The 21120-nt window shown below is 39.0% G+C and overlaps 1 protein-coding gene across 13 annotated transcripts in view; it reads right to left on the reverse strand.

Annotated features, from left to right (window-relative positions):
• Positions 1-543: 543 nt before the first annotated feature.
• The window catches only part of LOC106943542 (voltage-dependent L-type calcium channel subunit alpha-1C-like), a 138942-nt gene continuing 118365 nt past the window's right edge, over positions 544-21120 (reverse strand). For 3 of the 13 annotated variants that reach the window (XM_015026874.1, XM_015026859.1, XM_015026852.1), the window contains exons 9-23: positions 18060-18147; positions 17413-17497; positions 13391-13459; positions 10043-10133; positions 7276-7302; positions 4608-4768; positions 4415-4488; positions 2798-2949; positions 2505-2706; positions 2248-2368; positions 1903-2017; positions 1513-1630; positions 1349-1430; positions 977-1109; positions 544-868 (exon numbers count right to left, since the gene is read on the reverse strand). In XM_015026874.1, the coding sequence (XP_014882360.1) occupies positions 727-868; positions 977-1109; positions 1349-1430; positions 1513-1630; positions 1903-2017; positions 2248-2368; positions 2505-2706; positions 2798-2949; positions 4415-4488; positions 4608-4768; positions 7276-7302; positions 10043-10133; positions 13391-13459; positions 17413-17497; positions 18060-18147 (1660 nt within the window). In that variant the 3' untranslated portion in view covers positions 544-726. Of the gene's footprint in view, positions 869-976; positions 1110-1348; positions 1431-1512; positions 1631-1902; positions 2018-2247; positions 2369-2504; positions 2707-2797; positions 2950-4414; positions 4489-4607; positions 4769-7275; positions 7303-10042; positions 10134-13390; positions 13460-17412; positions 17498-18059; positions 18148-20627; positions 20732-21120 lie in introns of all 13 variants that reach the window. The other 10 variants (XM_015026915.1, XM_015026900.1, XM_015026893.1 and 7 more) reach the window with 7 other exon arrangements.

Here is a 21120-nt window from a genome sequence, read left to right on the forward strand (position 1 = left end):
GTATCAGCAGGAAAAAACCTGATCGGCACATCTCTACTTTATATCATCTTTAGGCCTCTAACGATAAATATGACAGTTCTTTTTCCAAGGTGGAAGAATCTGATTACACTTTGTGCTAAATATGCTAAAATATATACATATAGCAATAAAAGAAAAATTAGAGCAATGAGAATTCCCATTTTTGTTTGTCCTGTCATCCTTCACTTGTCTAAGATCAGGTGTCGGTGATAACCGGTCTAGAAAGACGACGCTCTCCCTAGTGACAATCTCCAGCTCATTCTGAGGGATCCAAAGGAATTCATATCCCAGAAGGCGTCTGCAATGTCCCTTCGACGAGTTCTGGTTCTGATTCATTCATGCAAGTCAGGATGCAGCGGAGAGCAGAGGACGAGACATGCAGATTTCCAGACGCATAATCAGTATAGCTGATTGCTTGTAATATCCCAGCAGGAAGTCGTAATCCTTTACATTTCAAGAGTCAAGTGGCCCGAATGAGGATCAAAACCATAATTAACGGACATAGGATGTAATTAAAAAAAAAAAAAACGTGAGAGAAAAGTACATTAAAACGCAGACAAATTTAAGCATATTCCACACATATTCATCGGAATATTTAACTAACATAAGAAATGGACAGTTATGCTACGGGAAATTCATTGGCACAGAATAGGGAATAAGATGATAAAGAGGTAAAGAGGCAAAGTATCTGGAAGTCAAGTTTATAATTCAATCTGCTACCTGATTTCTGAAAGAGTCGTTCTTGACCGGATCCTCTGCCGCCAGGCTGATGCTGCTGAGCAGGATGAAGAACAGGATGAGATTGGTGAAGATGTTGTGGTTGACAATCTTGTGGCACAGAACCCTGAATCTGTTGGGGGAGGAAGGAGGGAAAACAAACTGAAGCAGACGAACGAGAACAGGAGGAGAAAGAGGAGAAGAAAATGAACAAAAGGCAGAACAATGGCATCAAATTTACTTGTTGGTGTGGCTGAAGACGAAGAAGGCGCGGGCCTCGGGCATGGGAACGGCCTTCTCCTTTAGCTGAATGTCAGAGAGCGGCCGCGGCCTCGGGCCCACCGGCATCTCCGGCTCGTCCTCATCCTCATCTCCTAATGAGAGGGTCGGACGAGAGAGAAAGAAAAGGAAACGGAAAAAGAGATGAACAGAAACTAAGGTGAAACATTGGAGAGAGATGGCAATTTTATTCCTGTTGGGAAAGCTTTTTTTTTTTTTTTTTTTTTACCAAAATGTCAGAAAAAGCACAATTGTTTGACAGCTTGGTTTGCGCCATTGTTCTAGAAATAGAACGAGTTGTATTGCTGCTAAATGTCAGGGATATTTTTCTTACTGTGCACTCTACCTATGTAATCATTCACAGGATATGGGTTCTTCTCTTCATTTTCATCTCCACAGCAGTCATCCATGTTGATCTGTGAAATACAGATTTATTCATCAGCTAATTTTGCTTACTAAACTTTGTCGCTTCAGACTTTTTTTTATGTCAGTAAGTACCTTGGTTGCAGTGTTGGCTTCTCCATCAGAAGTGATGGACTTCAGCTCAATCTTCTCACTCTTCTTTTCCTCTATCGGTGGCTTCTTGTTATCCTGACGCTTCTCTGGACTGGCAAGCCTGATAAAGAAAGAATATCTTACCTTCTTTGAATGTTATTTACTCCCTGCTAAATCATAGATTTGCATTTGTTTACTGCTTAACAAAGAAGTGATGACAGGATAGTGGTGCACTGAGTTCCGGCATCCAGCAGTTCATGCCTCGCTAAGATTTGCCACATTTCTCAGGCTTAGCCTCTTTTGGGGTTTGCAAATCATTAAACATGTCTCATTTCTTGCTCTTTCTGCTTTCAGTTGCTGCATCTCTTGGTTTCTCGGTTTTCCCCATCTCACCTGGCCAGTTTTTTCCTCTCCTTCGCCTCCTCCTCTTCTTTCTGAGCCGATGTCAGACTCTCAGCATCTGCTAGATTGTCAACAGCGATGGCCAAGAAGACATTCAGTAGGATGTCTGTTCAGAGGGGTAATGTAAGGAATAAGTACCAAATAGATGAGACGGTGCAGCAGGCGAGACCGGTCACAAATCATTCCAGTACATAGCTTGTAAAAATGCCGGGATGTACACATTTCTTTTTGCACAAATGTATTCTGGGCAGAAAAGCAGCTTCTCCATTCACTTCAGTTCCACTGTGCGTACATGCGATAGCATGGCTCTCATAGTCTGCAGGCAGAAAAGGATACAGTTTCCGCAGATGAAGAGGATGATAAAGTAGATGCAGACCAGCATGCCAGGAAAAGACGGGCCTCCGTACGCCATGATGCCATCATACATAACGGAGTTCCAGTCTTCTCCTGTTAGAATCTGTGGAACAAATAATGCAGCCCGGTTTTACACGAAGAACGCATAAACCAGCAAGAGGACGAGCATATGAGACAAAATGGACACTGAAATGACCCTGAAAAAATAATAATAAAGAATAAAAAAGCAGTATTGTTACCTGGAACACAGTGAGCAGAGACTGGGGGAAGTTGTCAAAGGTGCTCCGTCTGGTGTCGTCAAAGTTGAATTTCCCCCCGAAGAGCTGCATGCCCAGCAGCGAGAAGATGATAATGAAGAGGAAGAGCAGGAGCAGCAGGGAGGCAATGGAACGAACTGAGTTGAGTAGGGAGGCCACGAGGTTGGAGAGAGAGTTCCAGTATCTACGGAAAAGAGAGCGCAGACCCAGATGACGTTTGCCTGGAAAATGTTGGGCTGAACTTGTGTAGTCAGTGCCGTGAAAGTCGTAATGACCTTGTTATTTTAAATATTCTCAACAGGCGCACGCAACGCAACACTGAGATGCCAAGAGGAGACATGATCTTTGTTTCAACTAGAATGGTCTCTAGTATTCCTCCGCACACGACGAAGCTGTCGAACCTGTTGAAGAGCGACACGAAGTATGCCTGCGAGGCGCAAAGAGAAGGGAAGACTGTTAGAATCGGGTCATAAACAAAAACATTTTCACTTTTTGTCACATTACAACAAACATCAATGTACTTATCAGGATTACACGTGGTAGACCAGAGATCTGCAGCTTGCAGCTCTTCAGGGTAAAGTTATTATTATTGAGTAAAATTGACTATGAACTGAGCAGTGGATTTAAATACCGAGGCACGTCACGATAACAAATTTTGCTTGGCAATTAATTATCCCAGAAATTATTGTGATAAATGATGAATTGTGATGTTGAGGCCGCTGTTTACTGATGGTATGAATGGCTTAACAATGCAAAGACGCACTCTCAAAGAGCAATAAACTAATTTCTAAAGAACATTTAGCGCTGACATTTTAAATATCCAAAATAAACACACAAACCAAAAACAAATAAAATGGATTATGAAGTTTCTGTAAACAAACTTGCCCTTCAAAATATATTAATCATTGGGCTCAGACATTGAGCACAGGATATATTGTCAAACTTTGTTGGAAAAAAACAAAACAAAAAAACAAAAACTGACTTACTGGGTGTCAAATATTTGCAGCATTTTTTTTTATGCTGGCTTCTCAATGAGATCAATGTTGCGATTAAGCAAGCTATTTTATGCTGGCCTTTTTGTATTATGTTTGTCGATTAATCCCTGTAGTAATTTTGGACTGTCAGTAAGACAAAGCCACCTGTTGACTGATTTTTTTCTTTTTTTTTTTTTTTTTTTTTTACAAGGTAGAAAACCTGCCTTGCATGTTTTAGGTGTAGATACATGTTTGTTGTATTGTCGTGTTTAATTGGTACTGTTTTACCAAAGGTTAAGTGATTTACCACAGATACCACTTTCATGCTAAGCTAACCATGAGCCTTGGCGATAACTGATGCGAGATTTCACTCCTCCTCATGGGCTCGACACACGGGAGCCGATGTCGCTCCCTCTGCGTTCGTTACATAAGGAATTTGCGTGATGAGCGACAATCACCTGGCTTCTGGTGAAATTCATGCACGTGAAATTTTGAGGTCGTACCAGTAGACGTGCACTTGCAGTCTAGTGACAAGACAAAACGAAAGTTGAAAACTGTTCAACTTTTGTTGCTGTCGTTTCCTGTGTGTTGGGAATCACCCTGAGTGGCGGACAACTGACGCTTTTCACTGGCCTTTTGTCACTTCCTGTATGATGAGCCCTTTACTCTGAGGAAACTAGAAAGGAAGGAGGCAGCTAAAACTCATCATCCAGTCTCTTTGCTGGAGAGATGCACGATGAAAACAAACTAGCATGTGACTTGACTAACTAACCCTTCATCACTTTCCTTTTACTTCACACCTAATAGCATAAAAATGGCATTGTGCACAATTGTGCACCCCTTTGTGATGCACTAATTCCATAATATTTTGATAAAATACACTGAAGTCAGTGGTTTTAAAGCATTGCCACCACTTACCTGTAGACCAAGACTGTACATCTTTAGGAGCATCTCACCAGTGAAGAGCGCTAGTAATACTTTATTTGCTATATCTGCAGACGGGAACAAAATTAGAAGATGAAAAGAAGCTGAAAGAATAATTTTGCGCTAAATATTTCCATTCCTATGATTTGTATATTTACGTGTCATGTATACATTGCGCGCGACGTACCTTGCACGTCTGTTAGCCACTGCGGCTGCTTGTGATGTTCAGAGGCGATGGTCAGGGTGTTGAGAAAAACCAGGAAGATGACCAGCCAGTAGAAAACCTGGGACTTGACTGCTGCTCGACACTTTCGCCTGCACAACCTGTTCCACCTGCGAGAGTAGCGACTGAGAAAGGCAGATTGAGAGGTGAGGAAAGTTTTGGAGAGGGTAGAAACAGAGGAAACATGTCGGATGGTATAGGTCAGAGGGCGAGTGAAGGAAAAAAAAAGAGAGATAGAAACAGAGAAAATGAACATGGAACCAGATGGAGGGAAATACGGTACCAATGAGGAAATAAAGAACAATCCGCAGTGAATAAAGAGAGAGAGGCAGTCAGTGGGGGAAGAAGAAGAGGAAGAAGAAGGAAAAGTTAATTGGTCAGTGCACAGAATCGGGTTGACATCAGCTCCATATCTTGTGGCTGTCTGTTGTCTTAAAGCAGAGATGTGGAACAGTGTTAGTCATCAAAGGTGTTTCATACTAGCAGCAAACTTTGAAGAGCTTTTGTAGCAGAGACGGAGAGACCATTTAAAGAAAAGAGGGAAAAGACACTTGGAGACAGACATTAAAATGAAATGTATTTTATCTACAAATGAGAACTGTACTTTTGACTAACGAAAAGAGCCGAAATGATGCAGTTAATTGTTCCTGGGTTGTCATGTGGACTCATTCCTCTTCACTTTCTTTTGCTGTCCACCGTAGAAAATGTCCTTCATTGTTTCTGATAATTGCCGGCTTCACGCCTCGCAAACAATCTACTCTACTCCGCGCACAATGGGTCGCACACGGGTCATTTTACATCTCCTCCCATGTAGGAACAATTTTCCACAGTAATTTCATAATTGTCCCGTTCTGAGTAAGTGACATGAAAACATGTGAAGGCAATATGAGGGGGATTTACTTGTTCTCATAGCGGCAGTGGTAAAGTATAAATGAAACGTTGTGTCTCTAAACTGCATTGATTTAATATTCATCTCCTCATAAATAGTCTCTGGAATGACATCTACTTGTATAGATGCTTAAACATCATAAATCCCCTCAAAAGGAAAACACTTTTTTATGAAAACACTGAATCCTGCTTTGGTCTACATACACAGGTTATTAGGCACATCTTCCTTGTGGCAGTTTGGACCCTATTCCCTGTTAGAAAATGCTCTAATTCTTTGTGCTATAGGTCCTGTCTGGATTCATAATGGTGTTGGAAAATATCCATTTTGGTCCTTATTGTCTTAATAGCACATTGCAATTTCATCCCTGAGGTCTTCTATTGGATTGGACCTTACCATGGAGGTCACTGGGAAGCTCCAATAGCTTCCAACTCAGTGTAGCGAAAGAAACCAGTTTCAAATTATTTCAGATTTGTGCATTATCTTGCTGGAAGCATCGACTAATTCTGTGGTCATAAAGGCTGTGGCATTTATACAATTCTCAGTTGTACTAAGTGACCCAAGAAAATATCTCCCAAACCATTAGAGCAGCCTGGGACTGTTGATACAAGACAGGATGGATGGAAGTGCTACTTTTGTATTTTGCATCCTTGTTTTAAATTTGTCTAAACACTGGGAAAGCATGGTCATGGTATTGTGAGAAGCACTTATATCATGCCTGCTATAAACATTAGAACTGTGCAGATGATTAAGTATTCATAACATTTAGTTTGGCATTTAGGCTTCATGAGAGAACAACATTTTTAACGGTGTAAATAACATTTTTGTATCACCGGGATGAATGCAGTACCACACGATGTATCATAAAGGTATCAGATCCGTGATTGGTTGCTGTTTTTCATAGAAGTAAGAATATAGAAGTATTCATGATCAACTAAATGTATAAACACAGGCTTTTCAGGATTTCATCTCTTTCCGTTTGCTTTCAGTTATGGCCCACACAAGACACCACTCACAACACAACACGAGCATAAACACACCCTGACTCTGTAATGGAGCTAAAACATTTAATGCCACCTCTTATGACTATTTTCTTCACTAATGGAGAGCATCGATTTAAAACCTTTGTGTTGGATATGTCGATGTACCTTACACAATGTAAGAAATTAAAATGATGGAAAACTCTCACCTTTGAATGGTGCTACATCGAGGTATTAGGGACTTAGCTTTTTATCTTGTAAAATGATGTGACTCTTTTTGTTCACAGTCTAAAATTAAATCAGACTAAACTTTTACTTTTTTTACTTCAGTTAGGATTGTTAACATTATTTCTATTTGCTAAATGAGTGAGAGAATATCTGAGGTATAGTTTATTACTATTTTAGGGCTTTGTCAGCTTCTGATAAATCCAGCTGATTTAAAACAGGAAACTTTTGGTCTGATTTAATGTCAGACACTAAGAAAAATAAAGAGTAAATACTTGACATCAACTTCAGATTAAATATCATGGAATTAGTACAGAATATTCTGTAAATGAAATACCTTTAATTTATTACTTGTCATGTTATAATTAGTGAGCGCAGAGGGAGTTTCTGTTAGTTTGATCATGTTAGTTTGAGATTTTCCTGCTTTCCTTTCGTTTTGTTCTCCTCTAAAGTAGCACGCAAGCCCAAAGACACTAACACACATCCACAGCCAATAAATAAGTACGACTTCATTAGAGGACTACGGTAAACATGTACTAACCTGAACTTGGATTTGGAGATCCTAATTCTGGAACACAGAAAACAAAATGGATTATACAAAAACACGTAGCACACAGACAGACAAAAAACACGAGACGGAGGTGATTTGAAAAGGGTAAAGGGGAATATGGCTTCCCCTGTTTTTGTAAAAAGATTTGCAGCATATATGTTTCTTGATCAACCTGCATTCGTTTTGCATATTTCACAGGTAAGAATTTTAGGCAAAACAACAAAAGATGCTGCAGATGATCAAAGAAAATATTTGCCAAATGGTCCAATTCTCACCAGTTTCAAGTAGCCATATTAGAGCCCGAGAAAATGAATTTTATTGTGAGCAAATCACTCTCTTGAACATATACATATATATATATATATATATATATACACACAGTACACAAACACAGTGGCACCCAGTCAAAAGAAAACAGTTTGATTTTCCTCTAGTCAATCCTGGTGTAAAAAAAAGCCAATATTCATTAATGCAAGGAAAGTCTGTTGATTGTTCACCACTGTAACAGGAAAAATGTACAACAGGGAGAACTGATGACAAGATATCATGGAGGACATTTTGACAGAAGAGAAGAGAGGAGAAGGAAAAAAAAAAACAATGTCCATTGCAAGTACCATAGTTCATAAAATGATTGATTCGATAACTGCCGAATCAATCTGAAATCTATTTTTTGGGGGGTTTTTCTTGAAATGTTTGTATTTGCGCTCTGGTTTGGTTGACAAAAATCAGATGAACCGATGGAGCAGCTGACTCACTGGCTGACTGAACAGCTGACGGAAACAATGAAGCGTCTTATTGACGGCCTGAAAGAACGAACAGAATGACTGACTGGCTGGATATGGGACCTGACAGTGCATACTTCCCTTCATGTGTCCGTCTCGGTGAAGAGACCAGCAGGTGCTGAAGTAGCTCGTACCCCAAGGGTCTGTCTGCTGGCAATGTGAAGAACTGACAAACACTAAAAGTCCCATTTTAAAAACAAAAAAAAAACAAAAGTGTAGGGTGGGGGGGAAAGCCTTCAGGAAACGCTCTATATCCGGGATGAAAACACCTTGATGTAAAGTTTTGGTCAATGGGAGGTCTATATTCTTTTCCAAGTGTTGCAAATAAAAAAACGAAATATATATATATATATATATATATATATAAAATTAAGATAGACTGACTGGCTGCATACTTTTGTGATTTTGTAAATCAGAAGAAGTTGTTGCAGTCTGATACGATTTCCTCCATGTGTCTCTGAGCGGCTAGCTCTCCTGAAGCAGTCATTAAAACAACACAACTATCTGTGCAAGCTGGAAATTCATAAATCTGTCATAACATTCCTGCGATCGAACTCATAAAACCAAGTTGATGACTTAATACGACGACTATTGAGTCTGAAATCTAAAATGACCCACCTTTTTTCCCCCCATTCTTTTTAGCCATTACAAAAAACAAACCAAAAAAAAAAAATCTCTTAAATTTGTAGCCAATATATCTACAGAGGTGAGGTTTTAAATGTGGAACAGGAAAGAAGAATTATTGATAAATGGGGTAGACCAAGTGGTCAGACAGATGAATGAATGGATAGATGAACATCAGAACAAATGGATTGAAAGACAGACTGACAGACGGATGGATAAATAAATGTATTGGTCAGGATAAATGACTTGATCAATAGGAAAACTGATGGACGAAGAGCTGGATAAATAGAGAAATGGATGGACAGACAGGTGAATGGGTGTGTTTTCTAAAACTTTACTTCTACGGATAAGCTGAAATCATATTATATCTTTATATGCTCTTCATATTTTAGTTTTTATGTTCAGGTTAATTCATTTTGACAGTATACGAATAAACACAAACAACACGACGAGTACATGACAACAGACAACGTACAGATAAATGACCATCATCCAAACGTGCTCTCTAACTTTGGTCCACAAATTTGTTTTGTGTCGTATAGTTTTACTCTGGAATCGCCTGCAGCCTGTTCCATTAAGTTTTGGATTTGCTTTTGCATGCTAAAGTAGAGGCTTTGCTGGAGGTCACGGCTCCTGTGAGGCCCTGCTTCAAAGGAAGAAGGCATCTCATTTGTTCTGAATAATGTAAAATCACAAGAAAAGCATCCGGGGGATAGCAAGGAGTGAGTGAGTCAGCCGTTTGTGAACTCCCACAGGGGAGGAGGAAAGCGTTTCAACGGCCAAACTCAGGTGGGGCAGAGACGGATCAGAAACACAGAGAGAGAAATGATGTCGCATAGTCATACTTGCATAAGAAAACTCAGGTAAAGATATGTTTTAATATTTAAATTTTGGCAGTGTTGTTCTAGAAATGTCAATAAAGTCAAAAGGTCATGTTCATAGACTTTGAAAAAGAAAAACAAAACAAAAAGAAAACGGCCCCTGTGGGAACAGAATGTGCGGTTATTTGTCTCTTCAGATAAATCACCTTCACCCTAATTAAAGTTTTATCTGTGTGGAGTGTATTGACGACCTTCTGGTCCTTTTACCCCAAGAGCCTTTGGTGCATGAATGCCTGCATGACACAATGAGTTATAAGGCTAAGGCTGGCTCAGTTGGATCAATGAAGGACGGAGGCAAGCCAAGCCACTTGACCATGTCTGACACAGCAGAGCTGGTGGGAAAAGACAAAAATCCTGGCAAGGCGAGGAAGTCCTCCATGGGAATGATGGTCGGGGATTGAGAGAGCTGAAGAAGAGGTGTGTGTTGTGTGTGTGTGTGTGTTTGTTTGTGTAAGAGGGTGAGGTACTCACGCCAGTCTGGTGCAGCAGGTCTCCCCCTCCACGTCTCCCCCGGGAGGGTTATCTGTGTTGACTGATTCATTTTCACTGGCTGGCATGCTCACTGAGAGAAATGGATAAAGACAAAAGGGAAGAAAAAAAAAAAAGAAAATATGAGGATGAGTCAGAAAAAAACAAAGAAAAAAGGTCTATGGCAGCATAAGTGTGCAGGGGGTTTAACGTTTACCTGGAAATAAAACGTACGTTTCAAATGCACGTTTGCGCAGTAGCTTCCAAAACGTTTATTTTATTTATTTATTTTTTTTTGCCTTTTTGAGCCACCAACTTTTCTGTATTTCATAGAAAATTTCCACAATAGACCAAACAATAGTGAATTACGGTGAAGAGGAAGAAAAAGGACACATAGTTTTAAGATAATAATGATAAAGTGTGGAATGCATAAATTTATTCCCCATTACTCGGATTCTCCTACATAAAATTTGGCGCCTTCAGAAGTCACGGACGCATTCCCTTTGGGTCAGTACTTTGCAGAACCACCTTTTGCTACAATTACAGGTGCGAGTTTTAAATAAACCGGTTTTGCATATCTGGAGATGGAAATTTTCGGCCACTTTAGTTTTTTGCTCCATCAGTTTGGACTGAGAGCCTTTGAGAGCATAAATTTTCCAGTCTTATGACAGACTCTCATAACAGATTTAAGTCTGGACTTTGTACTATTAGTCGTCCAGCTGGTCCGATCGGTAAACAATGGCCCTAGATACAAGTGTTTTATTGAGCTCTTATATGATTTTTTTTTTTCAGGACTGCCCTGCATTCCTGTCTTAAACATAAAAGAGAGAAACTTTGCAGTTTCTTTGTAGTCTAAGGAAAGAGCTTCCCTATGACATCAGATATCAGATCTCTGTTCATCCTCACCTTTGAGTCTAAATTAAAATGTCTTTTGGTAATAAGAGAGCATAGTTCAAACAACATATATTTTTTTCTGTTTTAAATAAAACGGCGTGCAAACGACGACATGCAAGGATAGAGGGATGAGTTAATATTGAGACGATGGGGAAAGACATTGAAAAATGAAACATATTCATGGGTAATAATAGAAAAATCCATTTAAAAAAAAGTACAAAATGAATGGACGACCGATAATAGTGAAGTGGGACGGGGAGACAATAATGTAAGCACTAAAAGACGTTTTAGATGACAGGAGATTGAGCGAGAAAGAAAAGGAAGAATGTGGAGACGGCTGGTTGGGAGACTGATTTGAAATGATCCATGGCTTTTTATTGCTTCTGTCAGTTCAGGCTTGCTTGGAGGGGGGGATGAGCCACATTCCTTTATTGTCACTTCAAAACTTATTGCTACACCTGTAGGTATCAGAATCAGACACTGCACACGGAGTTTGCCTGAACTCGTCACTAGCAAGTGCGTTTCTATAATTTTGTGCTTTTTTTTTTAAGTTTATTTGAGCATTTCTTTTTCTTGCGTGATTATTAATCACTATGCTACAGATAACTTCAGTAGATTTAAAAGCGAGAATTTTGATGCGCAAGTTTCGACGGCGGTGAAGCGTTCAACTGCTAATTTGTTGGGAAACCCAAACCCGTCGTTTCAATCATATCAAAACGTCATTGCGCGTCGACACACAAATCGGTGGTAAAGATTTTCACTTTTGTAAAAACCTGGTCTCTGTGAGCGTTAAAGCCTTCGCCGTTAACATGATGTAAGTTTCCACACTTCGACATGTCCCTCCTGTAGCTCCTCTACTTGGTTAAACGCACTTGTGAGCTGCAAGTTTCTCCTGAGGCTACAAAGCCTTTCAAATACTATTCAAAAGCAGCCCGGTGCCTTCCTTCCCCTCAATGGAGCTATGAACTAGTTTAATACCTATTGTTAGAGTAAACCCCAAAGACCTGGTACAAAGAGACAAGAAACGAGGAAAATGAAGACAGAGGACAGCAGTGTAAAGAATGACTGAAGAGACAGGAAAGGACATGGTGGAAACAGGGCTCACATGTTTTTTTTTTTTTTGTTTTTTTTTTGAGTGCGTAAATGGGATTAGATTCTGCTTTAGCCTGTTAATGCAAAAACTTTCAAGCTATCATGTAAGTACACAGACTTATTTGTTTTTGGAGACCCTGGGAAATTATATCCTAACTTCACAGACTGACATTCAGTCAGTCTGTGATAAGAAGATGCTTAGATAAGAAGTCTTGTCTTTCTTATCTAAGCAAAGTAAGTAAGACAAAATAACAAATATTTCTCACTAAACAGGGACCTAAGCTAATTGGTTTGCTATTTTAAGTGGGGCTGTGTGGAGTAATTATGAAAAGATTCAGTAGAATGCTATCAAGTCATTCTATTAAAAGATTAAAAGATTTTATTCCTGGATAATTGTGGCTAAAGGTGGTTTGATTGCATAAGCATGCCAAACATTTCAGATTTGTAAAAAATTCATGCTTCACTTTTCTTCCACTTCAAAAATATACACCACTTTGTGTTGGTCTATCACTTAAAATCCCAATGAAATGCATCGACTTTTCTGACTGTGAAGTGACAATATATGGAAAACCTAAGGGATTGTAGATTATTTTGCAAGGCACTGCGTGTAAAACTTGGAGTAGAAGTTGGAGAACTTTTTTTTTTTTTCTGCATAAAATTTCATATTTTAGTTTATGAGAGCCTGGAATAATGCAGGGGCTTTTAAAGAAAGGAATCTGAAACGACAAGAAGAGGATTATGTCATCACTTCAGCAAAGATGGTTTTGCATATACTAATTTATGCTTTGCATTGGCCTTGTATGATAACATTCACCTCTTATGTTTTCAGACAATCAAGCAAATTGTTTCCTTTCAGATCAAATTTTTAATGTCAAAACTGTAAAGTTGTTTCTTCTCTTTGTCTCCAATTACATTGCAATTAATTTTTTTTTTCTTTTTTTTTTTTTTTAAAAAAAAAGGGAAATTTTATGTGCACCAAAGTGTCGCAAAAGCCAATATAGAAAAGTCGCAATTTTGGGTAGAATTTCATAAAATGAGAGCGTTAGAATATTATAATGCTTGAAATAATTGTTAAATGAGCAGCAATCATTTGGATGTAGGTGTGCAAGAGGCACAAGCAAGACATTGAGAACAAACAAATTTACAGTGTCGAGAGGTTTTTACTACACACTAAGGGGTTGAAGCTCTAAAGGGGGGCAAAAGATATTCTTAAGTGGCAGGAGAGTCTTTACAGAAGTAAGGAAGGTAGAAATGAAAACAAAGGAAGATTTTAGGCGTAGAAAAAGTGCTCGGGGTTGCAGTCCGCTTGCAGTTCTAGGATCTGTAAGATCTTCAACTAATGTCGGTCCATGCAGACAAACGCACACGCCTTACGAAGGAAAGCCGCGTTTTTCTTCACGGCTCCACGCAGAGAGAGAAAATGTCGACCTTTACCTGGGGACAGATAGCACGGCTCAACAGGACAAATACAAACATGCATCCACACACACACACACACACACACACACACACACACACACACGCACATACACACACACACTTGCATATAAAGTAGAGAGCGCTTCACATCAGCTTTTCACCTCCAGACAGCATTGACAGCAGAAACCAAGTTACAAAAAAACATTTATTTAAACAATTACACCGACACCTCATTCCTTCATTTAAACCATAGTTTTACGTTGAAAAGAATTAATATGACTGCAGCACTGTCTGTTCCGCCTTTGTTGAACAATTTCATTTTTTGATCTTTATTTTATGTACCCAAACTTCTGCAGTTTTGCGCAGAGAGAAACACAGTAAAGGTCAGAAAGTAATTTGATCTGGATTTCTATATATGAAATCCAAGAAACTGACTTTAAACTTTTACTGAGAGCTACACAAGATTGTTTTTTTATTTTTTTGTTTGTTTTTGGAATGCTTCTGAGAAATATTGCATTTTTCTTTTTAATCATTTTCTCTATTGGATTCTTTTCATTGCGTAACATTTGCACGCTGGGTTCATCGTCTTCTAAATCATAACATAAGATGTAATAATTTAAAATCTCTTGTACAGTAAAATGTAAAATCTTGCAAACACTGTAAGGAACTAGACAAGAAACAGAACATGCAAAGTGATGCAATAAAAGACAGCATTCATATTTTAAACAATGGCTGTAGAATCGCTGTAGCTGATTCAATTGAGGGCGATGAGGATAAATGAAACTCAGATTCTTTATCATTTTAATAATTTGTACTACTACATCCACATACACACACACACAGAGCTTTTTAATAAAGCATTTTTCATGCTTTCAAAGAGTAATTTTACACTTGCAGTCATCTTAAATTTCTGACCACTCCCACTGGAGACAACCCCAGTACATCCTTCACTGCTCTTAGAGAATATCGGACACCTTCTCCTTCAAAGTCAATGGAAAATAGTTATTTATTGCAGATATTTCCTCAAAGTAGAGCCGGTGTTACATTTAACATGACACCAGCTTCAATAAAAAACTGTATCCAACAAGTTTTAGGAGTAGAATCCAAATGCATCCAGCGAATAATAAAGGAACAGTGTGTTACCAATAACTGGTACTTGTGATTGAGGTGGGAATGAAGGTATTTCTAAGTGAGCAGTGTCATGGTAAATGCCTTAACTCATCTACAAAAAGCAGCTGAAAGACTCAACGTTAACTTTATGACGTTCAAACCAAAGCACTAAGTTTAAGAAGCAAGAAAAATCGCAAACAAGCCAAATTTAAACGTCTTGGTGTGAAGACTGTAGAGGCCTCTATTATGCAGTTGAAGCCAAATGTTTACATACACTCTAAAAAGAAACATAACCCTATTTTCTTACTGTTTGATATCAAACCGCACTCATTATTTTCTGCTTAGGCTAAGGATTAACAAAATATTCAGCAGTGAGTGAAACAAACAAGCTTTCTGGTCTTCATGCAACAAGACGGCAAAGGTGGAGAGCATGCAAGTCGCATAGAAAGGCCCAGCATTACGCAGCGTGCTTCTGAGATGACTTAGGACACATGCTGAACTGCTGAGATGACACAATAAGATACAGTAATTGCATTAGTTCTAATTAGTTGTGCATTTCCCCCTTTTCGAATCGTTAAGTATCTTCAAAAGACGGCTGCAGAAGTAAGCCAAAGCTTGAAGACAGAAAAATGATAAGACCTGTGATAATCAGTGCTGCAGTGATTACAAAAAAGGAAAAAAAGAAAAAGAAAAGGAAAAAAGAAAAAAGAAAAACTGGAGATCATTAGCACAAAACTGAGTACCCTGGTTATTTCCAATTAGCTGAATCCAATTATAAGCCCCTGGGATGTTTTAGAGAAAATGGTGGATCAACACAAAGCCTTCAGCAAAGAGAACAAGAGAGGAATTTCTGTTTCTGACAAATGCACTCATCAGGATATGGTTTTTGGCAATTGAACTGTTTGCAGTTCTACTTGGGAACAGTCTGCTGTTCGTCTTCGACCAACACAGTTACTGTCAGGTGAGGACATTTTGAATGAGTTTTTTTTAAACCGCGTTCATCCACACGCTGCACGTCTGATTACACCTGAAACCCTTCGAATGCTTCCTCACCAATACTATAACAAACACGCTGACAATGGCAACTGACTCGTGCAAGTGTATCTGTAATAAACACAAACGCGCATTCATGCTAGGAAAGCCCTCTGCAATGTGCACAAGCTACACATTTGTTGATCTTTGTGCACGGACGGGATGGTGCAGTGCTTTGCATTAAGACCTTTGCAATGTTACAACCACATCAACATCAATGCAATAGAATATTTTTGTCATCTGTATGTATTCTGTATAGTGCTTTGCCTACATGCAAAACACTATTTGGCTAAAAAACATAATCTCCACATCACCTTATATATGTCATACCCACCATCAAAGACTTTGTGGAAAAAGGATTTTTACAATGCACTGTTGATAAATAGTCAATGGTATATGTCGTATAGACACGTGCACATATACTGTTTTTTTTTTTTTTCTTGTCATTTTGTCTGTCAATTTTTGTCATAAAGTCTCCTATCATCTTTTGGAAAAGTGTTCCTCTGACAAACTGTCCCAGGGCAGCAGAAAGAGTCCAATTCATCAACCAGGAGGAGCGTCCGTCCATCCATCCATCGTAGTGATGGAGGCAAAGTAACTGAGATATTAAGTGACTTTATTTTTCTCCTTCACAAACAGAAATATGATGGATCCTTTTGAAGTACAAGTACAAAACCTATCATTTCGTCATCTCATCGACACTTGACGGCTTGTCCGATTAAATTAACAATTCACAGTGTTGCACTGTGTCAATATTGACATCGACAACATTAGAAATTTGTCTTTTAAAAAAAACAGACGTGGTGATTTTTATGCGACATTTATGAAATTTGGCAGCATACTGATTATTTGTGACAAATGCCTCAACCTGAGGTGATTCGGTTTTGCCTGACTGATGGGCACGGACCGACAAAATGGTAACACACAGAGCTTTATTTCCTTGCAGACTGGGTCATTCCGTCTTAGACCATGTTAATTCACTGAGACTCTCAGAGAGCAGATATCATCCTTAGATTAATCAATTCGCTTTTCCACCCATAATGTCATCAGTGTTTTGTTTTTCTTCTTCTTCTTTTTCCTTTTGAAGACTGAATTACCAGCTCGGCAAAGAAGATGTGTGCAGACAATCCATGCTGTCTCTGTGTAATTAGTTTTCATTCATTTCAAGTGCATGCAAGCTGTGATTCAAGCCTCGAAAAAAAAAAAAAAAAAAAAAGACCCTTTCTCCTTTTCTCGCTGTCACTCTCACTAGCTGAATTTAAGCTTTTGATGTCAGACTTCCAGGTTAGGAGGCTCTATTTCTCTGCCTCTTGAAGCAAGGATTAGTCCTAGAGAAACGTGTGGCTGCCTCTCTCTCCAATCAAGTGGTAGATTGAAACCGGGTGCTGATTTGCGGAGTACGTTTCTATCAAAACACAAGTGCTCATCTTTTTTGAGGTGTACCCAGCTAGAACGTACACATGAATGAGTAGGTGCAGGATTGTGTTTGAGAAAGAGAGAGAGAGAGAGAGCATGCAACCACTGGCTATAAGCTGCAGCATGACGCATCCCAATGATATCTAAACAGGTTTAAAACCACAGGAGGACTTTCAAGCAAACAGTGTTTGTTTGTCACACACTCAACACTCAGGAAGTCAGTTGATTTTTCTAAACTTTGCCAAAAATACCTCTCCGGTGGAACTAGCTCTTTACAAATCCATACTTGCACGCAACCTTTCTCCGAACTTTGTACTGCACTTAAACGCAACATGCACGAAATTACACCAAGCACCCAGATGAAGGTGAAATGTTGGTCGTTGGTTGAAATGATTTATGGCAGTACTCACGGTTTCTGGGTTTGTCATCGTCCAAGCCCTCCTCTTCGTTCTCTGGGTCGATGTCTTCAGCCTGAGTGATCCAGTCTAAATAGCCCTGTGGTCGGACAAACGAATGCAGAGACGGGGAGAACAAGTCAGCGGGCGCAACAGTGGATCAGGCAATGTGCGTGAAGAGAAAGCACTGACGAGTTAGACGGTGCTTTGCAGAAGTATTTAGTGTCGTTGAACTCATTCCCATTTTCCAATGCAATTTACGATAAAGTGCAAATAAATGTTTTCATTTTTTTGTTTTGCATTTGCATGCCAGAATTTTCAGTTTTTTTTTTTTTTTTCATTTTTAATTTTCCCTCCTTCCCACCGACGTTCTGCTTTATGTTGATCATGAAAGACACTGATGACGTTTGATGGACACAGGTACTTTTACAAGATTTACAAACAGTTTGAATTTCTCTTCCTTTGAATTTGGCAGTCTTTTCCATAAAAGTGACCTTGCAAGTATTCATTCTCATACTGTGACGCCAAATAATGTTTTCATTTTATTTTTTGAGAGAGGGAAAGGACACTGGAGTGTTTAAATCAATAAGTACGACACATTTCCGCACTTTAGCTCATACGTGACTTAGATAAACACTTAGTGCTCAAACACAGCAGCCCACCTTAAGGTCCTCCTCCAGTTGCTGTTTTTCTCGTAGTTTCTGGAAGTCACCACGTGCCTTGGCCTTTTCTCTTTCCTTGGAAAACTCTCTGGGAGGGGGGAGGCAGGGCAACGGGACGGGGTTATAGGTTCAGGAGGGAAGAGAGAGGAACAAAGAAACGAAAGACAAGAAGAAGAATCTGAAAATCCAGGCTGAAGGTTTTTGGCAAATGTGAGATTACTGTGTTAACTAGTATGATGCAGCTTGCAGCATAGCGGAGGGTGTGGGACAACCTGCTGAGGGAAAGGCAATGAGTGAAGGAGAAAAGGGGTTAGTGTGCAAACGAAAATGGAAAACCTGAGCTTTTAGGCTCCCAATAGAGTCAGCTTTGAAGTGAAACCTTAAAGCAAAGAGGAACTTGGCTTTGGATATAAAAAAAAACAACAACTTCAGTGTTCCACCTCTGCTGTGATTCATCTGTACCTCCTTAGCCTTTAGATCTACTTTTACAAGCTTTGCTTTGAAATATTTCTTTGATCACTATTAGGTTTCCATCAAATCAAAGAATTTAGTTCGGGTCCGAACAGCTCAAGGCGGTTTGCTTTCCATGATACAGCGCTTACAGATTTATTTTTTTGTGCTTTTATGTCACATCCAATTTATCGGATAATCAAATAACTTTTATATTAGAGAAACAAAGCTTGCTTTAATGTAAAATATATGTTTCAAATAAGTAGCTAACTGAAAATCATCACAAAAAACAAACAAACAAACAATATATAATATGTAATTCTTTACTGTTCTCGTGAAATTGCAACTACAAAAATTTGCTTTGGTTGGGTTTAATCATGTAAAGAAAATCCAATGTAACAGCAAGTCCGTCAATGATTTGTGTTTATTTTCTGTCCTGTACAAACAGTTTTGATTGATGCACTTAGCAGGAGCCGGATCGATAAGCCAAGCACACTGGATGTAAACCGTGACAGCAACTAATGACTAATCAACAGTAAACCGCTGTCAAACGCACACAACAAACAACCAGTATTTTTATATGTATATATAAAACTATAAAATAAACAAATGTCAAATATCTTCTTCAAATTAGGTTTAAAGTTTAAACACGTCTTTCAATTATTTGTTTATTTTGCAACACAGGATGTGGGAAAACTTGAAGCCTACAGATTTCCACCATCGGCCAAATTAATCAGTCATAGCAGTAATTAAAAATAGAATTAGATATGTTTTTATTAATGGATGATTTGAGAACATGTCCAAGTGGTATGTATTCCATTCTCTCTGCATCGCCTTTAGATTCCTTGTTCTGTCTCTCTTCCTCTTTTGTGAATTCACATTAGGGTCGTTCTGCTGTTTCATGTCGCGTTATACCCCGAGTTCCACTCAATGCGTTTCTGTCTCCAAATTGCACTGTAGCTGCTCTTGTTCCTGCTTAGCAATTAGTTATAATGCCAACCTGAGACGCCAATGAGAAACCAGTTGGTAAAAGGTCAGGCTGTGTAGTGTGCTGACAGCATCATTACTCAGAGGTTTAGACAAAGTCAGGACGCCCAAACCAACCCCGAGCTGTTTGGACCAGACAGACATCTAATACTTTCTCCATAGGAGCGTCAAGTCGGATGTCATAATAAACAAAAGATAGATGGTTCTGAAAGTCATAAAGCACACATTTGTAGGATTTCATACACTCAAAAAGAATTAGATTTGTCGAAGCGCTTACTCTAGTCGTGCCAAAGTTGGGCAGTGCGGCTCACGTAATTACATGTTTCACAAAGTCCTACCAGCAATCTACAAATATGTTGATTTTTTTTATTTTATTTTATTTTTTACCACTGGGTCGCTTCCTTTATTCTATACGAGGAGGAGCGTTTTCTGTGCCAGTGGCAGCAGTGCTGAGTGCAGACCTCTTCATGATAGTAGCTCTATTTCCCAGAAACGGCAGCGAGAGACAATACCCAAAAGGTCTCTGTGGTCTTGAGGCAGAATCACAAGTGATTCTACTACAGTCAGCTAAAGTCTATCAGCAGTTTACATTGTTCTCTTGGGAAAGGTCCTGAGCCGCAGTTGTAAAGAGCTGTGATGACAAAGCTACACTGGCTTGTAAAATCATCCTCACCCCTTGTGTCCTTTCAGAGTTTTTCACTTTTACAAGCACAAACCTCTATAATAAATTGTGGAGATCTGAAGAGATATTCAACACAAGATAGTGTGTTTGGTTACTTACTGAATAAGTAACTTTTAAAACAAATAGTTGAAATTGATTTAATGTGTTTGATAATAGAGTAAAGGGGGTGAAATTATGTGATGTTTTATTTAGTCTATTACATAAAATGTGAACAAAATATGAAGAGGTTTGTGCGTATAATGGGACAAAAAAACTAAAAAAAACTAAACAAAACTTACTTTTGAAAGGCTCACATGCATTTCCCCACATTCATGTTGTGTTTATTGCAAATGTCAACACAAATAATAAGTGAGCCACTAGTCCAAAAACTAAACTCCCCGTCTTCCCCAGAAACACAGCAGCGACGGAGGGAGAAGTTGGTTTTTAAATCATCTCTTGTCCGCCCTTACCCGCTCAACACCCCCAAAACCAAGTTTAGCACAAAGAAGGAGCCGATGATGATTAAGGTCACAAAATAGACCCAGGGCCACCTGTAATCTACTGCGTCATTCACCTAGGAGATGGAGCATGGAAGAGGAAATGGTCCAGGGACAAGAAGGACAAAAAAGAAAAAAGAAAGATGACGGGATTAAGAAGGACAGACATTCATGGGAATAAAAAGGGAAGAAGAAAAAGGGAGCAAGGGAAGGAGTTAAAAAATAAAAATTATAACAGATGGAGTGGTTTTGATTTTGCGGGATTCAGAGTGAGAACATAAATAACCAACATGGATGTTAAAAAAAAAAAAAATAAGTGTTTGTGTTTAGTTAAAAGCTCGCATGAAACGCAACCTTAGTTTGAATTTGCAATATATAAAATCCGCTGTCTGTCTGAAAGCGTCTCATAAACACTATTTTTCTCAGGTTTATTCCCTGTTGAGGAAAAACATCTTTATTTAGTTAG

The sequence above is a fragment of the Poecilia latipinna genome, unplaced genomic scaffold (assembly GCF_001443285.1).
Source record: "Poecilia latipinna isolate Pla-1442-1.1 unplaced genomic scaffold, P_latipinna-1.0 Scaffold100, whole genome shotgun sequence".
NCBI classification, from domain to species: Eukaryota; Metazoa; Chordata; class Actinopteri; order Cyprinodontiformes; family Poeciliidae; genus Poecilia; species Poecilia latipinna.